This window comes from Ctenopharyngodon idella, chromosome 8 (assembly GCF_019924925.1).
Source record: "Ctenopharyngodon idella isolate HZGC_01 chromosome 8, HZGC01, whole genome shotgun sequence".
Classification (NCBI taxonomy): domain Eukaryota; kingdom Metazoa; phylum Chordata; class Actinopteri; order Cypriniformes; family Xenocyprididae; genus Ctenopharyngodon; species Ctenopharyngodon idella.
The window spans coordinates 33982680-34007056 of NC_067227.1; the positions used below are offsets into that span (position 1 = coordinate 33982680).

At 35.6% G+C, this 24377-nt stretch overlaps 2 protein-coding genes across 10 annotated transcripts; both read right to left on the reverse strand.

Moving 5' to 3' along the window:
• Nucleotides 1-34: 34 nt before the first annotated feature.
• cdc14b (cell division cycle 14B) lies at nt 35-16569 on the reverse strand. Of its 7 annotated transcripts, none has more exons than XM_051902656.1 (17): nt 16326-16569; nt 14977-15067; nt 13169-13244; nt 12971-13063; nt 12764-12840; nt 12589-12655; nt 12457-12519; nt 12035-12122; nt 11697-11927; nt 10939-11077; nt 9830-9998; nt 9531-9634; nt 3438-3485; nt 2435-2488; nt 2129-2336; nt 1372-1437; nt 35-1225 (listed from the first exon to the last, which is right to left on the reverse strand). In XM_051902656.1, exons 1-17 carry the CDS (start codon nt 16426-16428, stop codon nt 1223-1225), a joined length of 1680 nt encoding a protein of 559 aa, XP_051758616.1. In that variant the 5' UTR covers nt 16429-16569; the 3' UTR covers nt 35-1222. The 7 variants fall into 7 exon arrangements, 5 of the variants coding, with proteins under 5 accessions (XP_051758616.1, XP_051758617.1, XP_051758619.1 ...); XM_051902657.1 differs by lacking the exon at nt 16326-16569 and adding an exon at nt 15307-15631; XM_051902659.1 differs by lacking the exon at nt 2129-2336.
• Nucleotides 16551-22678, reverse strand: prxl2c (peroxiredoxin like 2C). Of its 3 annotated transcripts, XM_051902666.1 has the most exons (7): nt 22326-22678; nt 21891-21959; nt 21659-21712; nt 19844-19949; nt 19268-19402; nt 19115-19192; nt 16551-16681 (listed from the first exon to the last, which is right to left on the reverse strand). In XM_051902666.1, the coding sequence occupies exons 1-7, from the start codon at nt 22506-22508 to the stop codon at nt 16650-16652; spliced, it is 657 nt and encodes a 218-aa protein (XP_051758626.1). In that variant the 5' UTR covers nt 22509-22678; the 3' UTR covers nt 16551-16649. The 3 variants fall into 3 exon arrangements, with proteins under 3 accessions (XP_051758626.1, XP_051758625.1, XP_051758627.1); XM_051902665.1 differs by lacking the exon at nt 16551-16681 and having other exon boundaries at nt 18823-19192; nt 22326-22671; XM_051902667.1 differs by lacking the exons at nt 16551-16681; nt 21891-21959 and having other exon boundaries at nt 18823-19192; nt 22326-22676.
• Between the last annotated feature and the right edge of the window lie 1699 nt (nt 22679-24377).

Sequence of the window (24377 nt, forward strand, 5' to 3'; positions counted from 1 at the left end):
CTTTAAGGGAATAAACGATAAAGCCGTCAAAGAATATGTTTGTATGTGTTATTTTTTAATAGAATCACACTTAAAGTTATTTTCTGGAGATATGAATGCTTAAATTCTCTGTAAACTAAAGTGTTTACATTGATTACCACTTTAGCATCAAAATGCATTGCAGTTATTTTTAAACGACAGTATAAACAAGCATCCCTCTTGAATTTCAATGGTTTACATTTGTTCTTGTCTGCTAAGCAATGATTTTTAAACATCATTTTAGTGATTGCAGTCACAATAAAGAGCATTTATATTTACTATAGAAATGATTGGGTTCAAAAGCAAGACCTTAAAAATCTGATTAAACCCAGATTATGGATATCTAAAATAAGCAGGGTTTTCAAAACTAGCCAAATTGCGTTTAAGGGGGGTGTAAAAATCGCGTTCTGGGGGGTAAAATCCGTGTTTTTGGCAGGGTTCCCCTGATAACATTCATATTCCAGGGACTAAATATTATGTTATGTGGGGTCGCTTCAACAAACAGACATTAAAAAAAAAAAAAAAAAAACCCACGGCAACATTGTTAAAGTAGCCCAATTCCATGGGGAAACCACGGACTTGGCAATACTGAAAGTAAGCACTCAGAAATATATAATGATGTTCATTAATTAACCACAATGCAACTGCAGAAAGGATTTATTGAAAGGGCTATGACTCAAATCCTTTCTTATTATATATATATATATATATATATATATACACGTGAAATTACCATGATTTAAATTTGGTCATCAAAATAAAAAGGTATGCAGTATTTACAGTAAAAAAAAAAAAACTATCAAATCTCAGCTTATATACAGCTTTCAGTCATGATTAGCACAGTATGATTCATTTACAGTCTCTAGAGCACTGCAAGTATGAGATACAGTATTAAAAAAACAATATTACACGTTTAGCAATGCATAATGGCAGCTTCTGACACATGATATTTACAATGGCATAAAAAGTTTATCTTCACAGATGCTTAAAGCTCTCTCTGATTTAAAAAAAAACTCTTTATAAAATAAAAATGCTGATTTTTTCAATTTCCTTGTTGAATACTGTTGATAGATCATCACTTAGACAAACCCATAAAGAAGTAAAACTAGAGTAATAACATCAGTGCAGTCTCTGTGACGTCGGTCTTTCCTGGATCCGCGGCCGTTTTCAGCGGAGGAGAGGAGCTCGAGCTTTGGAGATGGAGTTACTGTGAAAACAAGAGATTCTTTAAACACCAAACCAACATGTGCAAAATGTCGAGCACACATGCAGCATGCTCTGAATGCTGAGGAACGCTCTATTATTAAAAAGCAGAAGGAAGCTAAAGAAGAAGAAACGAAGGAAATCTGATACCATGGTCTCTGAAAGCGCACCGATGGCATTGCGTGAAGAACTTTCCTTCTTCTGGACAGAGATCGTCTATTACAGGTAAGGTTGCAAAGGCAGTGAAAAGATAAAAACCCGTTAAAGCTAACAAGAAAGACGAATGTTTAATGTTTCAGAGGCCCGTTTACAGCTGGCATTAACACGTCTCAGGTGATCCAATCGCAAACGAACTAAAATATGAACCGTTTTTAACATTGATAATAATCATAAATGTTTCTTGAGCAGCAAATCATCATATTAGAATGATTTCTGAAGGATCATGTGACACTGAAGACTGGAGTAATGATGCTGAAAATTCAGCTTTGATCACTGGATATAAATTACATTTTTAACATATACTCACATAGAAAACATTTTTTACTGTATTTTTGATCAAATAAATGCAGCATAAAAACTTCCAAACCTCTAAAAACTGAGCTGAAACTACAGTTTAAAACTTTAAAAGCCCAAATATATTCACAGATAAATCTGATTTGAGACGCGCAATACAACCAGGTGTAAACAGGGTCAGACTGATGCTTACTGCCAAGCCACTGATTTTGGAAAAGTCATTTAAACTAAATTATGGTACAGTCATCCATGAGCAGCAGAGGACAGCGTGCAAGCAAAGATGAGAGACGCCCGCTCAGTCGGTCAAAGTCATGCAGGAAAGCTGGAGACGGGACGGGCGGCCGTAAGGAAGAGCGTTTACGAGCCCCGGTTACACGGGCCGCTATAGACTTACTGAGCTGAGGGAACTCAGACTGCGGTGCATGGAAATGGCAGAGTAAGTCCTCTGGGCTGCGTGTGGCTTTAAGTGCTTTAAGTTCGACTGCTTGATGAAATTATTGTTGGCCATAGAGGCAGCGCTAACATCAGAGAACACACCATCCGTTTCACAGGCCATTACGTGCAAGCTGCCTAAAGATTTAGCGAGCCTTGAATGTAAAGGGCTGTGAAAGGAAAACGTGAATGTCACACCAGAGCTTGCTCAAGTTGCTTTAGTGATTTTAATGCAAAAAATGCCTAAAAACCTCAGTGAAAGACCCACCTGCTGGCTCTGTTGGATCCAAGTGATGCCCGAGTTCTTTTCCTTTTATCTGAGCTACATGAAAGATAGTTTACAGATTATTTGACAGATGTGCACAGTAAATTTTAAAATCAAAAACATTTTATTTGGCAGCAAGCGAACACCAATTCTATAATTAATTAAATATTAAAAATGTAAATTTTAAATAATTTAAAAATAAAAACAAAATAAACTTGCTTAAAAAAAAATATGTTAGCAATCAAATACCATGCTCTTAAAAAAAAAAAAAAAAAAAAAAAAAAATCATTTTAAAATTAAAACAAAATAAAAATAAAATACTTAAAAAAAAAATTATATTTTATTTTATTATATTATATTATATATATATATTTTTTTGTCGTAAGTAATTTAATACAATTGCTAGGGATGCACAATATATCGGCCACCATATCGGTATCGGCCGATATATGTTCATTTTTAATGTTATCGGCCCTGATAAGAAAATGTGGCCGATATATTAAAGCCGATAAATAATGGATTATTTCCTCCAGCTGAGACACTTCAGATTCACACTGTTCACCATGATGGTTTTGAATTGTTTGAAATATGATTGAAATCACTTCGAAAAGAAAAAATAAAGTAAAAGTACAATTATGTGCAGCACAAGTCTGTCATATAAGCTACATAATATTATGAGAACATCATAATTGTGTGTTTGGGACACTTTTGTTTTTGTAATCAGGCTCTCAAAAATTATCTAAAAATTTGGATTTTTATTTATCAGCCAATATATCGGTTATCGGCCTTTAAATATAAAGAATTATCGGTTATCGCTATCAGACAAAGTTTTTATATCAGTGCATTCCTAACCAAAGCTCTAAATAATTAATTAAATATTAAAAAAGATTTAGATTTAATGTCACCCCACTTTAAACAGATTTGGCAAAAGTACCATTTACTGTATTTAAATTCTTTTAACAAGGCTGTAGTACACAATCTTATTCAAATAAATAAGAAAAGTTACCTTAAAGACTTTGATGTTGATTTGGTGTGCATTGTATTTTCTTCCAACCTGCAAGTAAAGAAAAAAGAAATTTTCAGTGTGACAAATCTGTAAAAGCAGTAAAACAGGAGGAAGATCTGATGCATTAGTGGCGCTGTGTTCTCTACAGCCGCGATGCAGACAGAGCGTCGCCAAATCATACAACGTGCATCTGTATGGTCATTCAGCGAAGTATTGAGAGCAAAAAACATCATTTCTGTGGATTTGGCCATTCATGTGTTCCACAAAACATTGTTTCAAAGCAGCTTTATGGAAATTCATTGTTTTGGGGCTTTTGGGGCTTTAAAAGGAAGGAGAAAAACTAAGACTTTAGTTAAAGATGACACAAAACACATGTACATACGTCAAAAACAATCCAGTTACATAATGTGTGATGTGTTATGTTTCAGATTTAATTATTAAATTATGCACTGTGCAGTGTTATAAAGTACGGGCAGATAAAGATAATTAAAGGACAATTAATGGACTCCTGAAGCATATTGACTCAGAACTGAACGGATCACATCAGCAGCTCAACATGCAGAATTAATGTTGGAAAAAAGTTAGTGGAAAAAAATATAAAGATCAGTGCATTACATTTATGACATATTCATAAGTGTTTAAGCAAAATTCAGCTGGTTCAGTCACCAAAGACTGTTTAAATATCATGTTTACCCTGGTAAAACTCAACACACCAAACTGAAGCATGAGATGAATCTAATTTTAAGAGCACAATAATATTCCTGCAGTGAAGTTGAAGTTTCAAAAGTACAGCCACAAAAATCAAACATCACACATCTTAAAAGACTGAAGTGGTAGTCACTCACTAACCTGGTTGTGTAAATGTACATCTAAACACCTGTAGTGACCATGTGAAGCGGGTAAGCCCAGTAAGTTCTAGGGTTATTATAGTTACAAATTTACATTTTCCTTACTTGAAATAAAATAAGTCAAGATTTTGTGCAGTTAACGTTTATTTCAGCTAGCTGCAAAGGCAACATCTCTCATTTAGTTTAACTTGATGTACTAAATAACTAAAACGGGAAAAAAAAAAAAAAATTCTAATTAATACACAAAACAAAAATTAATGTTATAATTATGAAATGACAAGTCGAAATTATGACATCATAAACTTGTCAATTTTGACGTGTCATAATTTAGACTTCGATTTTATGCTAAAATTGACACACTAAGCCAAAATTATGACTTTGTTCGAAATTATGAGTATCTCAATTTCAACTTAGTGTATGTCATAATTTTGACGTCTTTTTATCTCATAATTATGACTTTTTATCTCTTAAGTCATAATTTCAACTTATGCCATAATTTAGATGTTTATTTCATAATTTCAACTTAAGTCTTAAATTTTGACTTATCTCATAATTATTACTTATACTAAGTTGAAATCATGACTTAAGTCATAATTATGAGATGAAAAAAAAAAAAAAAAAAAAAAAAACCCAATTATGAGATAAAAAGACATCAAAATTATGACATACACTAAGTCGAAATTGAGATACTCATAATTCGACCCAAGCCATAATTTTGGCTTAGTGTGTCAATTTTTTTTTTTTTTTTTTTAATTAAGTCAATTTTGACTTTAAGTCATTATTTCAACTTAGTATGTCAATTTCGACTTAAGTCAATTTTGGCTAAGTACGTCAATTTTTTTGTATTTTGGCTTAGTATGTCAATTTCAACTTATGCTGTAATTTAGATTTTTTATTTCGTAATTTTGAACTTAAGCCTTAATTTTGACTTTTTATCTCATAATTATGACTTGTACTAAGTTGAAATTATGACTTGAGATAAAAAGTCATAATTATGAGATAAAAAAAAACATCAAAATTATGACATACACTGAGTCGAAATTGAGATACTCATAATTCGACCCAAGTCATAATTTTGGCTTAGTGTGTCAATTTTTTTTTTAATTAAGTCAATTTTGACTTTAAGTCATTATTTCGACTTAGTATGTCAATTTCGACTCAAGTCAATTTTAGCATAAAGTCGAAAGTGACATAAGTCGAAATGATGACAATCCAAGTCCGGTTTGACTTAGTATGTCAATTTTTTTAATTAAGTCAATTTCAACTTTTTAAAGTCATAATTTCGACTTAGTATATCAATTCGGAATTTTTAAGTCAATTTTAGCTTAGAATGTCAAAATTTCGGCTTAGTATGTAAATTTCGACTTGGTGGTGGAAAGGGGCTTCCATACACATTTACTTGCATTGCAAGGTCTTTACTTGAAATCAGATTTTATTTTATTCAAAAATTATCAGTGAATTATTCTTGATGATAATCAACATTAAGCTACAAATGCAAAGAATAGAGCTTATCTTCCCTAAAATCAAACCAAAACGCTCACAAACGAATAAAACGCTGCTGTATCTCAGACTGACGCCACAGTTGTCAGGAAGCCTGTGATATTTATAAAGGATGATCCGTCGAGACACTTACAGCGTTCCAGTCCAGAGAAGGGCTAAGAGAGTGACGGGAGAAATCATTTACAATCCCACCCCGTCTATACAGTAATGGATGGAAGGGAAGCCAAACAACATCCAGCAGAAGACAACGCTACAGAGTGCAGACAGCAGCATAGCTAGCGGCCATCTAGACACAGGGGCGAAATTCAGAACAACAAAAACAAGGAAGGAACAGAAGACAGACGTCTTTTCCCATCACTGCACACTGGATGGATCTGTAGTGCGTGCAAAACCACATTCACACTGATTTAATGTGCCCCTATTATGTTATTAAAGGTTCCTAATTTTGTTTTAGGTCTCCTACAACAGGTTCACATTCATCCAAGGTCAAAAACACTAAGTTATCCACTGCAGCATCAGCTCTTTTCTCAGTGTCTGAAATGGTTCGTTCAAAGATTCGGTCTCTCTAAACCCTGCCTTTCTGAGAGCTGCTCTGCTCTGATTGGTCAGAAACCCAACACTCATTATCATATCTGAATCTTAGCTCTTGATTCACAGTGATACGAACAGTAACGATGGCGTCGGTTTTACCGTATCAATCTCATCAAAGTGGATTTGCTTTGGCAGCAGATAACAGCGTCTTCTCGACATGAACAACACGAACCAAACTCGTGTTGCAAATTATGCAAATTAGTTAGAAATCTACGTAGGTTCAGCAGGAAGTGAGACTGGAATTCAGAATCGATTCTTTTGGGAGACAAAAACTCTATTTATCTGCACTTTGATCTTTGAAAATGTACAGCTCTATTACACACTACATGACAGGAAATATCCCACAAAAACATAATAGGGGCACTTGAGGAACTTTTTCAGGTTTTTTTGATCATGGTTCTGTGCTTTATCAATGTAAAATGGAGTAAATGATCTTTATAGACACTTTAATATTACAAAACATAAGCCTACAAATAAAATTTAGATGGAAATGGGTTTCCAATTGTAAATCAAACTCAATCAGTGTCAGTATCGGTCTGAGATCAGATCCAGGTTACAGTGCAAATGAAAAAGACGATCAAAGCAAACTGGCCACAGTGTGTTACAACAAGACAAAGCAGTTCACACACTTCATGCATGACAAATCAAGCACATACATCATCAAACATCATCATGCAAAGCCAGATCTAAAATGCTTGTTTGTTACATAAAAAGTACGGAAAATGTTACGAGAAAGGTTTGTGAAGCTGGAATAATCTCGTCCGGTATGCTGGATTTGAGACTTGTTAACACACTTTCCAAAAAGAGTCTGCTGGAGAACGGTGGCTTTGGCTCTTGGTGAACGTGGAAGCAGAAGTCTAAATGCTCAAAACAAAGGCACGAGATGAAATGAAGACCTGCGGCAGCCACGCGTTCATTATGCTGGGCGATGATGTCACAGGCTGACCAGGACTTACCTGAGCGTCATTCTGCTACCATTTCAACGGCACACAACAGTCGGGCCACAGCGAGCCCAGAGCGCTGCAGCACTTTACTACCACTCGCCTGCTGTGTGATAAAAGGCTTTTGGAGTGTCTCTCGTCTCGCCAGCTCAATCATTAACAGGAAGACTGATGTTTTTAACTCTAAAGCATGCAGTTAGTCTATGTATGTCATGCACACACACACTTAATCATCCATCATCAACAGAAAACCACTACTTGTGCAGAGTGTCCGGTGGGGGAATCGACTCGATGGGTGTCTAACGCGCTACACTACGGTACACGTCCACTGGTGTGCTGTGTTCATTCCTTAATTAAACTTAAGGTTGTGACGCCCATTTCAGTTCGCGCTGGTGGATTCTTATTATATCATACTATATGAGCATTAAAGCCTGACGTATTAAATGTTATAAAAAACACATGCAAATGTTTAATTTGAATTATTTAAAAAAAAATATATATATGAATGAATGATTCAATGACTCACTCATAAATACTTCACTTGTTTCATGACTGGATGAATCAGTGTTTTTGAACGAATCTCTTGAATGATTCAATGACAAATACATTTTTACAATCACTTGTCGCCACCTACTGGTGTATCGATGTAACTGATACAATCGTTATTTGAAGCGTCAAGTTACTTTCAAAAGGCGATTTGCTTCATTTTGATCACTACTGTAGACATCAGTGTTTGGGTCGGGTCATTTTTTTGTCCAAAGGCCTTAATAATAATAAAAAAAACAAAGATATGACATCTAAAGTATGTAAGGTAGTACAACTAGATCTCTTTTATTGAATCCAAAAGGTTTTAATTATATTTTGCTACATATAAAGGGATTTTAAAGTGTCAAAAGGTCATTTGGTTTAACCGTCCAACCATTAATTTGTGATTAAAATATCTTAAAATGTAATAAATGTATATATTTTTTATTCTGGCATGATTTTATAACATCATATATCAACATAGTGCAAAATGGTGTTAAAATTATGTGTAGAAGTCGTTGCTTTGTTATGAGAAAGAATGTTCGGAAAAATGAATTTCATTGATGTCATTCGGAGTAACCAATATAAAGGGACCATTTTGGATCAAGTCATCCGGTCAATATCATGTGACAGGATGTGACATCATTCAGACACCTGCAAACGAATACAAGGTCGTGAAGCAAAGTAACTAACTCTCTTTTAACTATTTGATAAATTCATGTTTTCACTTATTCGTACGCATGTCCTGAAACATCAGGTCATTCGGTACAACCGCTATAAAACATGGAAAATGTTGGAATATTTTAAAAACTTGTACTAAATATAAAATGTTTGATTGTCCTTTTGCTAGCTAGCTAGATATCAGCCTGTTAGCATTGTTTGAAAATATCGTCATTCGGTATAACCAAAAAGTGTCATTTGGTAAAACTGAAATTTTGGTTAAACCGAATGACTTTTTTGGTGACAAATTTTGTCCATCTTGTAAAAAAGGAAAAAAAAAAGAAAAGCAGTGTTAATTGATTCTAAAAACCACATAATCTAATTAATAACACTTAATAAAACTTTAAAATTAATTTTATCTCCATTACGTTTTTTTTTTACACTTTTAAAAACCTTATTCGTCAGTGACCCATTTATATCCGAACTATATTTATCCCAGTACTTCTGTGATTAATCTGAATTACTGTAACACAGAATTAATGATATTGTGTGGCTGAAAAGACTGTTTGTGAAGCTGTTTCATATCTAAACATGTCAACTGCTCTCTCTGGCTCAACGGCAGATATGAATGTTTGTCAAAGGTTCAATAGACACAGGCAGATCATTGTCATTTAGGAATAATATCGCCATCTTTTAACAATTTATATATTTATATATACTTTACAGGGTTATATTGTTACGCGTCACCTCTTATTCAGATTTCAAATGCCATTTGCTTGCATTCATTGTAGCTTTGTAGCACAAAACCCTAATAAATTACTGTATTTTTTCAATTTGAAATAAAGTTAGCATTTTCTAAAATCATAAACACGATGACTTTATTAACTGTGCACTGAAAGCAATCAAAGACTGCACTGAGGATGACCATATCGAGCAGATTTCATCTGCGCCAGTGGACACGTACCGTCAGGCCTTGATGGCTACATGTATATGGATGGACAGGAGAGTGATAACGGAGAAGAACTTACGATATTGAACCAGTGGACGCTCTGGACTGCCTCTTACTCTTCAGAGCTCGTAGTTTGTCGCCTTGCGTGAGACCGCCACACTCCTCTTCCTCTTCCTCAGTGTGCTAAAGGATGAAAAACACAACCTGGTTAACAATCCCTCGAGCGACGGCACTAAATGAGTTTGTTCTTCGTGTTAGTCAGATGATCTTTTCCTGTCTAATGGTGCAATTATTGGCCATAAAGAGCAGCAAAGTGGACTAAACTTGTCAGTCCGCACACATAAACTGAATTGTTAGTGCTGGTTAGGAGTTACTCACCGATTCAGTGGCCGTTTTCCTCTGTGATATGTTCTTGTTTGTACCATTGATGGAAATATCTTCTACTCCGGACAGGATTCCAGCCACTGCCATTTTACTTGAGCCATTTTCCTGCTCATTTATTTTTTGGCGGTACAGATCACCCTCTGCCCACAGATTCGTCTGTTTGCTGTTAGATTGAGAAAAGTATCAATTAGTATTAGGTCCACTGAAAAACACACATTGGTACATACACTACTGGTCAAAAGTTTGGAATAATTAAGATTTTTAGTGTGTTTGAAAAGTTTCCTGCTCACCAAGGCTGCACTTATTTGATCAAAAATACAGTAAAACCAGTGAAATATTTTTACAATGTAAAATAACTGTTTTCTATGTAAATATATAGTAAACTGTAATTTATTCCTGTGATCAAAGCTGAATTTTCAGTAGTCTTCAGTGTCACATGATCCTTCAGAAATCATTCTAATATGCTGATTTGATGATCAAGAAACATTTCTGATTATTATCAATGTTGAAAACAGTTAATATTTTTATGGAAACTGTGATACATTTTATTCTTCAGGATTCTTTGATGAATAGAAAGTTCAAAAGAACAGCATTTATTTGAAATAGAATCTTTTGTAACATTATAAATGTCTTTACTGTCACTTTTGATCAGATTAATGCAGACTTGTTAATTCAAAATATAATATTTTTTATTATTTAATAATTTTACTTACCCCAAACCTTTGAATGGTAGTGCATCACAGTTTCCACAAAAATATGAACTGTTTTCAACATTGATAATAATCATAAATGTTTCATGAGCAGCAAATCATCATATCAGAATGATTTCTGAAGGATCATGTGACACTGAAGACTGGAGTAATGATGCTGAAAATTCAGCTTTGATCACAGGAATAAATTACATTAGAATTTGTTTCAAATATAAAAATCAGCTATTTTAAATTGTAATAATATTTCACAATTTTGCTGTTTTTACTGTATTTTTAATTAAATAAATACAGCCTTGGTGAGCATTAATCTTAATTACTCCAAACTTTTGAACAGTATGTACATAGATTGCTGTGGATTAAAGTGTTTGCAGAAGTCTAAAACCGATCACCCACTCTTCAACAAAGTTCTGTTGAGGTCCGATGACTGAGCCGGGTCTGCAGATCCTGATCCATGCGATGGCTTCAGCTGCAGTCAGTCTGAAGTGTTTCATCATGTAACAGCCAATCAGAGTCCCTGTTCGGCCCAGACCAGCTGAAACACAGTTGTAATGCCTCTTAACGTCTCTACTTCATGACATTGAAAACTGAACCTGGAGCTTCCCAGGAATTTTCTCAATGACGCATTTTCACACGTACAAATGCTGATAACATCCAGTTGTGTAAACATACAAAGTTAAATCAATAAACAACTACATTATTCAGGATGTGATGTCTTTCTCAAAGTCTTAATTTTGTTTTAGGATCTACTAGAACAGGTTTTCCTGCTTTAATGTTGATTATTTTCCTCATATTCTCCATTGTTGCAGCTCCTCTCTTCCCAGTCTGTCAGTAACGCTCTGTTTAGTTCCTGTCTCTATGAAGCCCCTCCTTCTGAAAAGCACAGTGTGCTCTGATTGGTCGGCTGGAGCAGTGTGTTGTGATTGGTGTTTGGGAAATGTCCCGCCCCTTACCATAACCACCAGTTTCAACACACTACTAACTAACTCAACCAGGCCCCTGCCCCTTTATTCTGCACATTGATTATTTAAATTAGGAATACTGTGACGTGTTCGTTGCCGGAAGAAAACAGTGACACTGATATAGAGAAGAACTGAAATTGGGAAAGATGAACAAGCAGAAGCTTGCCATAAAATAAGCATTTAGTGCCGAACCTTTACAGTGGACCGCGATGGCTCCGTCAGCATTCTCGCAGATGTTCAGGAACTTGGTGACGATGGTGTCGTTGGGCGTACTACCATCTACAAAGAACAGGTCATGGTGCTTGAAGCCCATGTCTGTGAAACGCTTGGCGTCGTACATTTTCTTGTTGAGCCGGATGATGGTGGTGATGTTGTGCTTCCTGAAGTAGGGGAAATACGCTTCAGGGGCATGAAGAGGGTATCCTGATGGGAAAAAAAAGAACTAAATATGTACAGCGTGACCAGATTTACACATATTACTCAAACAGACTAGAGTCAAAGCACTGGTGAACAAGCAAATCCATACACACCGTTCTCAATTTTGCTCTTCGGATGAGGACCGCTGAAAGCCAAAAACTTCCCTGGAATGATCCAGTTAAAATCTCCATTTTCTGCCCGCTGGAAAACAAACAAACATTAAAGTCACCTTGAAATCAAAATGAACAATTCTTGAATCAGAATAACTTCCCCTCCCTCTTTCAGCATCTCTTCTATGATGATGAGGGCGGGGCAACCTGTCACTCACATGAGATCCACCAATAGCAAACCACAACCATCCAATCAATTCCCCACAGACAAAATCAAGCTACATTTGTTCTTGTTTGCAAAGCAGTTTCACTCGGATATACGCCACAATAGAGAAGAAAAGACAAGCGCAACTTCCCTTTAAAGACGCATCAGATCTGAAGCGTGAGATTAAACTCTTTACTCTTTTATATCAGCAGAATCTCACCTCATAATGCTCATATTCCTCCACATTAAACTGCGAGAAATCCAGCCAGCCGAACTGCAGAGCCTGAAACACAAAACATGCAATCAGTAGGAATAGTGGACGTGTCTGATGAATCTTCAGGATCTGGATTACCTTGTGAACGGCCCGTAGACAGTCAAGTATATTCAGATTGTACATGCAAGTTCCAAAAGACGCATCTCTGTTGAATATAACGGAAAAATTAGGTCAGGTTCACATGCAAGGAAAACTTGATACCTCATAATATGCATTTCTTGAATAATAAAAGGGGATACATTTCAATTATTACCTAAAAGGAAGATACGATGCATTTTGAGAGACAAGAAGACTGTATGCTTCTTCTGGTGTTTTCTGTAGATGCATTACCTACAAAAGAGGGCAAACAATAGTGATAACATCCAAATATCTGGAAGAACTATAAGCATAGTTTACATGTTTGAGCACTTCATTAAGTTTCACTTCCTTAACAGTTAAACAGTTGGACTGGGAAACTTACAGCATAAGAGCCGATCAAATACGCAGCATTGGCTTGTTTCTTTCTGTCACCACAGGTATAAAACACAATTTTCTTCTTTGCATGAACACAAGACTGTTGGATTAGAAAAGCACAAATGTAAAAACTCATAAAACATTGCATGCTAAACTTTATTTAGAAGAACAGTGCAATGTTCCACTTTGAATGAAGCGTCATTACCTTCAGCTTCTTGTTGAGTTTGCAACAGAAGCGATAAAACATGGCCAGATTGAGCGGGCCAAAGTCCGCATAGAAGCTGTTCAAATATAAAAAATCAAAGAGGTCAATGATAAAGGTGCACGGGAAACCATAGAAACTTTACAGGCTATTCTGAGGAGAAACTCATCAAAAATATTCTTTTTGCCATTGGGTTATGGGATCTTTTATTACAGAATTAAAATTCCCTGATAGTTTACTCACCCCTATGTCATCCAAGATGTCCATGTCTTTCTTTCTTCAGTGGAAAAGAAATGAAGGTTTTTGAGGAAAACATTCCAGGATTTTTCTCCATATAGTGGACTTCACTGGGGTTCAACGGGTTGAAGGTCCAAATGTCAGTTTCAGTGCAGCTTCACACTTCCACCTACATCACGTGACCTTTCCAACATGATTAGGTAATGCGTGGAGCATCACAGAGCAGTGCAAGACGAGCATTTGTGGTTAAAAAGTATTTAATTTTTATTGTTTTTTTAGAAAATGGCTGATGGTTTCTCTAGATAAGACTCTCATTCCTCGTCTGGGATCATGTAGAGCTCTTTGAAGCTGCACTGAAACTGACATTTGGACCTTCAACCCGTTGAACCCCAGTGAAGTCCACTATATGGAGAAAAATCCTGGAATGTTTTCCTCAAAAACCATCATTTCTTTTTCGACTTAAAGGGTTAGTTCACCCAAAAATGAAAATTCTGTCATTAATTACTCACCCTCATGCCGTTCCACACCCGTAAGACCTTCGTTAATCTTCTGAACACAAATTAAGATATTTTTGATGAAATCCGATGGCTCAGTGAGGCCTGCATAGCCAGCAATGACATTTCCTCTCTCAAGATCCATTAATGTACTAAAAACATATTTAAATCAGTTCATGTGAGTACAGTGGTTCAATATTAATATTATAAAGCGACGAGAATATTTTAGGTGCGCCAAAAAAACAAAATAACGACTTAAATAGTGATGGCCGATTTCAAAACACTGCTTCATGAAGCTTCGGAGCGTTATGAATCAGCGGTTCGGAGCACCAAAGTCACGTGATTTCAGCAGTCTGACACGCGATCCGAATCATGATTCGACACAAAAGATTCATAACGCTCCGAAGCTTCATGAAGCAGTGTTTTGAAATCGGCCATCACTATACAAGTCGTTATTTTGGCGCACTAAAAATATTCTTTTCGCTTTATAATATTAATATTGAACCACTGTACTCACATGAACTGATTTAAATATGTTTTTAGTACATTAATGGATCTTGAGAGAGGAAATGTCATTGCTGGCTATGCAGGCCTCAATGAGCCGTCGGATTTCATCAAAAATATCTTAATTTGCGTTCCGAAGATTAACGAAGGTCTTACGGGTGTGGAACGACATGAGGGTGAGTAATTAATGACAGAATTTTCATTTTTGGGTGAACTAACCCTTTAAGAAAGAAATACATGAACATGTTGGATGACATGGAGGTGAGTAAATATCAGGAAATTTGAATTCTGAAGTGAACTAATCCTTTAAATGCTTAGTTTGATGATCAAAGTAGTTTTAAAAGAGATAAATTAATAAACCTTCCTCAAAAGCCTAATCATGAAAGACGTGAAGGTGGATGTTTGTACAATTATACTAAAAGGCTTTTAAATGCTAAAAAAGAAGGCATGCAGAAGATTGTGTGCAATGATTTTGATCACATAAGAGGCATTTCGCATATCAAATATGATACTTTAGGCTTTATAGTATTAAGAATGTCCCTAATAATGAGCAATTTGACTGTTTTAACTTCTTACTTCTCATAGGAGAGCTCATCATCTATACAGAAACAGTGTCTGTCAGGACTGCTCTTCACCTTCTGATGAAGAAGAGCAAAATACAGCTGATCTGAAAAACACAAGACACAAAGTGCACATGATGAGGGAAACCAAAATATATAACGTTAGTAATATCTCACAACAGTTTGATTCCCACGCGCTCCATCAATGTAAACACACGTGACTGAATCTATTGGTCCAACAGATTTGAATCCGCGTCCCGGAAGTGAGTCTCAGACAAACCCACTAAATTCACACAGACATTTGGACAAAACATTACAAGCAAAAACAAAGAAATACGAGCCTCACCTTCAATGAACTCGATGCAGTTTGACAGATCACAGGATTCTATAGTAAGGTTGTTCCGGTACATTATTTAATCTCGGTTTAGTACTCCAAACTAAAAACCAACGGACATTTACACATTCAATCAAAACAGTCAAATTTTCGTCGACACTTTATGAAGAAATCGAATGTGTCATAATAAATTACGCGACAAGAAAGTAAAAATTTTAACTGTTCTATGCAATAAAAACCAAGAAAAATGAAAACAATATCCGTTTTAACTCTATAAATGAATTAACGTTACACAGCACGAGCGATCTTTCTCTCGCTCCTCAAGTCCGAATAAAGTTCAGTGCAGTTTAAAAGCCAACCCTTTTCCGTCACCTGATTGGTTCACAATCGCACGCTCACACGTCAATCACATTAGGCCCCTCCTTCCAGAATTTAAATAGAACAGCAAAGCGCCGACTGGCTAAAATAACCTGATTTTTAGGATTGTTTTAAAACATATTTTTATGACTAATGTAAAAATGTAAGTATTTATGCACAGTCTATAACTTATGCAGATTAAAAACCGTTTTCCTGCACCTGATTGGTTCACGGTCGCGTCAATCACATTAAGCCCCTCCCTCCCCAGAATTTAAACTAAACAGCAGGGAGTATTCGACTCTAATTGGCACGCTGCCCAAGCCGTTGCTAGGAGAGAAGCGCCGATTGGCCAATGGGATCTCATATTTTTTCGCTTTGATCCACTATTTATTACACTCATTTCAGTGATTTACATTCAGCGAACAGAACAAAGAAGCCCGTTTAGAGGCAGATATTAGTTGTTAATAGTGATGTTTGAGTGACATATATTATATTAATCTCTATATAAACAACAGTTTAAGTCTGCGACGTGATCTCATGTTTCAGCGAAACGCAATTTAACAGACCCTGAGCTCCACATGAACCCCTGACAGGAATTTTATCACAATAATTTATGACCCAGATAGTGGCTTTACTTTATAAGCTCATTCTTGCAGCGTCTGTGGTTTGTTTACCTGTGATATGAACGTAAATATCGCTCTTGGACTCCGTCTGGTCGCTCAGAGAAGCGCAGACTCTTTTCCTCGACTCGCTCCGTCGCTCGCTCTTGCGCTTCATACTGCTCTATGCATGCGTTTCAAACGGGAATGTGCGATGAAAGTGTTTTATCTCGCATAGTCCAGCTTGTAACGGCTCCATGCGCTGCAGACCAAAGTATCTTTGAGCCAGTTGTCCTGCAAGTGACGTATGGAAGGCAAGTTTCTAAAAGCCTTCCGAGTGACGTCACTGCGCCACCATCCTGCTGCCCAACATCCGGGCACCGACAGAACTTTAACCCATCACGACACCCTACAAAAACTCACTGCAACCCCTGCGAAGACATAAGTATCAAGTTTCAAGCACATTTTCCTCTAATTCACATAACTGTAATGTAAAAAAAATAAGAGTTTTTAAACTAAAATGGAGTAGCCATATGTCTAACCAAGTTGTGTCCCAAATTTGGAAGTTGATATCACAAAAATTGAGCCACTAAAAGGTTTTTAAAGTAGGATGGTAACGCAATGTCCAATTTCAAAACAGTTTTGAGTGTTTATGCTTTCTAATGATGCCTAATTTATGATTACTAAAATATATGATAAGGAAAAAAGGCAATAAAAACCCAACTGGGACACTGACAGTTAACAAGTATGTATGCATAATGGTAATATTGTATAGTCTATACTTTATGCATATTTAATTTTCTTTATGTTAAATATCTTATTTCTTATCTTTTGAGTTTGGGGATAAAACATAATTTGGACACATACACACACATACATATACATGCATGCATACATACGCGCATACAGACATACAAACATACGTGCATACATGCATGCATACACACACACGTGCATACATACATGCATACATTCTTGCATACGTACATGCATACATATTTGCATACATACATGCATGCATACACACACACTCGTGCATATATACATGCATACATACGTGCATACATACATACATGCATACACACACACACACGCATACATACATGTATACAAACATACGTGCATACATGCATGCATACACACACACGTGCATACATACATGCATACATATTTGCATACATACATGCATGCATACACACACACACACACGTGCATATATACATGCATACAAACATACGTGCATATATACATACGTACATGCATGCGTGCATACATGCATACATACAATCATACATGCATACATAAATGCATGCATGCATACAAACATACGTGCATACATACATACAGGCATACATACATACTGTACATGCATGCATACATACACACTGTACATGCATGCATACATACACACACACGCGCGTGCATACACATGCGTGCATACACGCATACGTACATGCATACATATTTGCATACATACATGCATGCATACACACACACGTGCATATATACATGCATACATACATGCATACAAACATACGTGCATATATACATACGTACATGCATGCGTGCATACATGCATACATACAATCATACATGCATACATAAATGCATGCATGCATACAAACATACGTGCATACATACATACAGGCATACATACATACTGTACATGCATGCATACATACACACTGTACATGCATGCATACATACACACACACGCGCGTGCATACATGCATACAAAAATACGTGCATATATACATGCATACATACAAACATACGTGCATGCATACATACGTACATGCATGCGTGCATACAAACATACGTGCATACATACATACTGTACATGCATGCATACATACACACACACACACACGCGTGCATACATATGTGCATTCATACATACATGCATGCATACACACACACACACACATGCATGCATACATACATACATACATGCATACACACGTGCATACATAAATACATATACATACGTGCATACAGACAAACGTGCATGCATAAATACGTACGTGCATACATACACGCATACATACCTACGTGCATGCATACACACCTACATGCATAAATACATATACGTGCATACATACATACAAACATACGTGCATAAATACATGCATACATACATTCATGAATGCATACATACAAACATACATATATACATGCATGCATACATACTGTACATACATACATGCATGCATACATACATGAATGAATGCATACATACATACGTGCATACAGATAGGGGCACCCTAAAATGTAGTATTATGTGTGTTTGGTAAGGGCTGACTGGTGGAAGAGACTGAGAGAAAAGTGGAGTGATGAGGAGGATGTGCACTCAGATGTGAGTGAAAAGACACCAGGGTTGCTGCAGCAGACACTCCAGTAGGGGTGAAACGACGCTGGAAGCCATCAGAGGAAGACAGTGTATGTGGGCTGCTTCACTCTGTCTATGTGTGTTTTTTTTCCTGTGAATTTCTCTTCTGTAAACACTGTTTTTAAAATATAAATGTATAAACAAAGCTTTACTTTCTTACATGCATGCATATATATATATATATATATAAAATAATTTTTTTTAATTGAAATTCAAGAATTAACAAATAATTTAGGACAGAGATAAAATCAAGAGTCCCCAGCAGTGGAATGGCTTGTTCCTATACAACATAAATATAATATAAAAACTATTTTATATATACAACAATATTGAGCTATTATAGTTCAAAATAAATAAAGACCAGCGTAGCAGTGTAACAGCTACAAGCATACAGTGCAGTTCCATCATGGTATAACGTCAATATTTTAGATATGAATGATTTTGTGGGAGTCACTGAAGTCCAGTGTTTGAAGACCTGCTATCTGAAGCAGCCAGTTGATTGGCATGTGGTCTAACCGATTCATGTCAAAATGGGCAAAATGAACCTCTGGACCTGTGAAATAAAACACAAATTGTTTAGACTTGGTCAAGATAGAAATAACGGCACTTTATTTAGAAAACTCGTCACCTGGGCCTACAATAAGAGCTCCACCTTGCTGCAACGGATCTCCTTGGAAGTCAAAAGCAGGGTTGGTCATGGCACGCCACATACTCTTCAGACTGCCAACGAGCAGGCTGGACTTCACATGTGGACTGCTGGAAGCTGCAAATACAGATGAAAATAGATGTTTCCATTCAAAGCTGCAGATTTAACTTATGTGAAAAATCAAATAAAACACTGTCCAGTTATCCAATCACAGCCTCTACTGAGGCAAAGTCTCCTGAGGTGCATCAAGGGATTTATTAGGTAAATGCCTTTCCATCGTAGTTTGTGTGTATTCTTTATGCACGTTTTTAGAATTTATGCGCATCTTGGCATTTCCGTCAGCGTTTTTTATGCGATATGCCAAAATGTGCATAAAAATAGGTAGATGGAAACATAGCTACGGATTAAAGTCAGTCAAACCAATCACTCTTTTTCATGTTCATCTGGTAGAAAACAGGAGAAATGTACAAAATGCACATAACATGAGGGAAAAAAGGCTTCTGTTTTTGGCATGTCATATAAAAAAACATGTTACTGAAATCCCATTCCTGCTCTTACGTGTCTCCATGTATGTCTCTCCTCTTCTCATTCCAAGTTTTCTGTAAATTTGTCTCTCTGGATCAACATATATTTCATGGTGATAGCCTGTCAGAGAGCAGAAACCCTACAACATAAAGAGATCACAGGATAATGGACAGTTTTGAGGTGTAATGATTTTGTTTCATAACAATAAACTAAAACAATAATTGAAAATGTACTCAAGGCTAGAAAGCATTTCAATCTAGTGAATCAAACTGATAAATTGGTTTTAATTAATTTTTTTTTTAAGCTACAGTAACGTCTTCAGATCCTTTCCATCTAAACTGGTTATATCTCTGAAGACTGGTGAATGTTTTATGAGCAGTAGGATAATCTCTTTTCTTTAGTTATGAGAAAGAACTATATTCATCCGCACAGTCACGCAGAGCCGAAGCACGACCGAAACAATGTTCTTCTGCAAAATGTATGCAGTTTTGTTTTTAACCACTAGAGGGCCAAAACTTACATAGTGTACCTTTTGGCCCAAAGCCCCAAAAAATTATACTTATTCATTTTTTTTTTTTTTTTGTCCAGAAAGCTTTCATTTCATTTTGATAATATTTTTTAATGCATTTTTTTTTTTTTTTTGGGAGATTTTTTGTTATTTTTATTTACCTCCAAATTATTAGATTTTATCAATAATTTTAATATAAATAAGCACATTCTTCCACTTAAATACAAAATAACTGCAGTGCATGCAAAAAACTGTTAAAAACTTCTTCATATCCCATGCATTTGTTGTCTCTGCCGACCTCTTGTGGAAAAAAACAAATATAACATGACATTTCATGACCATTGCCACTAGATGGCCATATAGCTCTATATCAGGGTTGCCAGGTGTTCACAACAAAACCCTCCCAATTGCTACTCAAAACTAGCCAAATCGCATTCCGGGGGGTAAAATACGCGTTTTTGGAGAGATTCCCCTGGTAAAATTCACATTCCAGAGGCAAAATATCATGTTATTTACAGTCGCTTCAACCCGCAGACATGAAAAACAACCAACAGCAACAGTGTTAGAGTAGCACAATTTCACAGGAACACCATGAACTTGGCAACACTGGTCTATATGGAGCAAATGAACTTCCACTGAGTTCCATTTGAAACCAATTTGGTTCTTTATGCATTCAAGTACATATTTAGACATTACAAAATCATCTTTTGGCATAATTTAGGGGGTTGTTCTGCATTGTGTTAAAATCTAACCACTACTTCGTATCTGTGTGTGGTTTGCATTGTGACTTATTGATTTTTATTTGAAGAAAAATCTACAAAAATCTTTGTATTGTTTTTTTGACAAATGAAAAAAAAAAAAAAAAAAAAAAAAAAATCCACATTTTTTCCCATTAATTCCTTATGGGGTCAAACTGACCCACGAGGGAAGGATTGGTTACTATTATTATCACAACCACAAAAGCTCCTTGAATCCAGTCTAATTTTTTTTGTCTGTACGCCAATTTCAAGTGCGACAAAACTCCCAAAGTTTTGGATCACTCTGATGAACACTCAATTTTTCAAAAATTAAAAGAAAATAAATTCCAGGACAAAATGAAAATGCATGTCATAAAGCAACATTTTGTCCAAATCCAACCTTGTTTTTACTAGTAATCCCAATCCAGATTCATGCAGTTGCTCAAAATATCCCACAATCATTCACTGAATCAAAACTACTTGACACTCATATTTATGTGCCCATATATAACTGGTAAACATTTTCAACAACAGAATTTTTTCCCTTATTTAGTCTAAATATTTCATATTTTCAGCTGAACATTAATGAACAATGCATCTTACCTCAATATGAGAACATGACGACTGTCCGATCACCACCAATCTGACATTCGATTCCTGCATTTGATAAAGGACAAAAAAGATTCAATGTTCCTTTTCCCACATATTCAGCAATATTATATTCTAACTATATTCTGACCTAATAATACATGATTACTGACACATAATGGATACAAACAAAAAAAGAAATGCTGGATAATGGTGTGAAAGAATGTTCCTAATATCATCCCCTCACCTGCAGCATATGCCGAGGTATTTTGCCCAAATCCTCCACATATTCTTTGCATGTGTAACACAAGAAGTTCTGCAGAATATTTGATAAGCACAATATGTGATAGACATATTATTTGCCCTCTATTATTTTTTGAGGTATAATGTGCAAATATTGACAAGAAAGGCATATCTAACACCAAATAAAAGCAATAACTAAACACACACACACATAACAAATGAAAAAATAAATAAAAAGTTGGTATTCCATATTAAAGAATCTCTTCATGTAAAATCAAGATGCATGATCACAAACTTGAGAATCTATACATATGATCACATAGAGAAAAATAACATGTTACATCACATAATATAAAGAAAACAACCTGCTGAATGTCCTTCCCCTCTGAATCAGAATGACATGATTTTGCACACGTCCAACATAAACAGGATTTCTTACCCTCACGAAAATGATTATTGCTTTGTCGTGTTGAAACAAACTGTTGAAGGTTTTACAAACACCGTGACGATCAAAAATCACGCAGTCGCTGGCATCAGAGATGCAGAGATCGTGTGGATCTCGTCTGCTCTCCTGATGACCTGCGCGAGCGATCTGTCGAGTTATCGGGAGAACGGGAGCCATTTGCAACAGACTCTTTCCAGACGAGTTATTTTAGGAAGTTTGCTCCGACACGCCCATTCCTGCTGGATCATGTACAAATAAAGTCAATCCGCTCACATACATTAATTATGATCCATTAATTCCATTCCAACTATTTTAGCGGAATGGTAACGCGAGATTCGCGAACCAAAGGTGATTCTTTTAGTTGATTCAGTCCATCCGATTCACCGTTTTAAGATCATTATGTAGGTTAGTTGAATTTGAATTGGCAACAATATTGGGAATCATCATCATTATTGATAAAATTATAAAATTTCATCTTTATGTGTGAGTGACCAGTGACGTCTTAATAGAACTGTATCGTGGTTCACTGGAATGAATCATCCGAACCGACTCGTTAAAACGCAGCAAACGCACAGGAAAAACGCGCGCTTTGTAGTCACGTGACGAGGTGTGGATTATTTGTACAGTATGAAAGTTCATTTACGCCACATTAAAAAAAATCATGCTTTAGTAAAACATAAAAATGAGCTGAAAAGTCGAAATTATGACATAGTACTAAATTGAAATTATGACACTAAATCGAAATCAAAATCAAAATTATGACATAAAAGTCGAAAATACAACAGTCGAAATTATGACTTAAAAAGTAAAAAATATGACATAAACAGTCGAAATCATTACATGCCATATGTGATAATTAATTAACTTTTTATGTGATAATTTCGACTTTTTATCTCATAAATGCCTTTTTAGCTCATAATATCGATTTAGTATGTCGTAATTACGACTTTTTATGTCATAACAATATTGGGAATCATCATCAATATTATTATTATTCCTGGACACTGTAAACAAAGTAGCATAATGATAAAATGTCATCTTTATGTGTGTGTGACGTCACACAAATGCAGAAAACGCACAGGAAAGCGCGCGTTTTGCAGTCACGTGACGAGGTGTGGATTATTTGTACAGCCTGAAAACCCATTTATGCCACATAAGAAAAAAAACATGCTTTAGTAAAACAAAAAGAGCTTTAAAAGTCATAATTATGAGACAAAAAGTTGAAATTATGACATTCAATTGAAATTATGATTTAAAAATCGAAATTATGACACTAAATCATGACATAAAAGAAAGAAAAGTCGAAATTATGACTAAAAGTCATAATTATGACACAAAAAGTCGAAATTATGACACAAAATCTAAATTATGAGATTAAAAAGTCAATCAAAAAGTCGAAAATATGACTTTGCTTATATAACATTACTTTTTATGTCATAATTTCGACTTTTTATCTCATAAATTACTTTTTAGGTCAAAAACTCGAAATTATGACATACATTAAAATTATGACTTAAAAATCGAAATTATGACACTAAATCGAAATCATGAGATTTAAAAGTTTATGACATAAAAAGTCAAAAATATGACTTTTTATAACTTTTAAAATAAAAATTACAACAAACGGTCGAAATTATTGCGTCATAACATGACTTTTTATGTCATAATTTCGGCTTTTAATCTCATAAATGACTTTTTAGGTCATAATTCCGATTTTTTAAATATCATAATTTTTCTTATGTGGAGAAAATATGCTTTCATAGGGAAAGATGAATAAAAACTAGTTTGTGAAAGTTTGCTGATGTTGCTTTTAGAATCCTCAGATGTTATTAACAAATTAGCATACGACTTAGAATCCGTCCTGTTACAGTGCAGATATTTACATCATGTGTGCATTCGCCTCAAGCATGTTTACAAGTGTTATATTTGTATTAAACGAGTTCCCTTTAAAGCACGGAGGATTGATTGGCCAGCCGCTCCATACAGACAGATGGTCTGGCGAATGAACACCCGCGCTCATCTCGAGCTGTGGGCGGGATTTCCTCT

What these genes read in the sequence shown, in the direction of transcription:
- prxl2c (XM_051902665.1), bottom strand. Translation starts at nt 22,508, where the DNA reads ATGGCTCCCGTTCTCCCGATAACTCGACAGATCGCTCGCGCAGGTCAT. An exon ending in CAATAATCATTTTCGTGAGG is followed by an intron (nt 21,960 to 22,325) that starts GTAAGAAATCCT and finishes AATATTCTGCAG; the next exon opens with AACTTCTTGTGTTACACATG. An exon ending in CGTCATGTTCTCATATTGAG is followed by an intron (nt 19,950 to 21,658) that starts GTAAGATGCATT and finishes TTTATGTTGTAG; the next exon opens with GGTTTCTGCTCTCTGACAGG.
- cdc14b (XM_051902656.1), bottom strand. Translation starts at nt 16,428, where the DNA reads ATGAAGCGCAAGAGCGAGCGACGGAGCGAGTCGAGGAAAAGAGTCTGC. An exon ending in ATTTGATCGGCTCTTATGCT is followed by an intron (nt 12,841 to 12,970) that starts GTAAGTTTCCCA and finishes CCTCTTTTGTAG; the next exon opens with GTAATGCATCTACAGAAAAC. An exon ending in GTCTACGGGCCGTTCACAAG is followed by an intron (nt 12,520 to 12,588) that starts GTAATCCAGATC and finishes TTTGTGTTTCAG; the next exon opens with GCTCTGCAGTTCGGCTGGCT.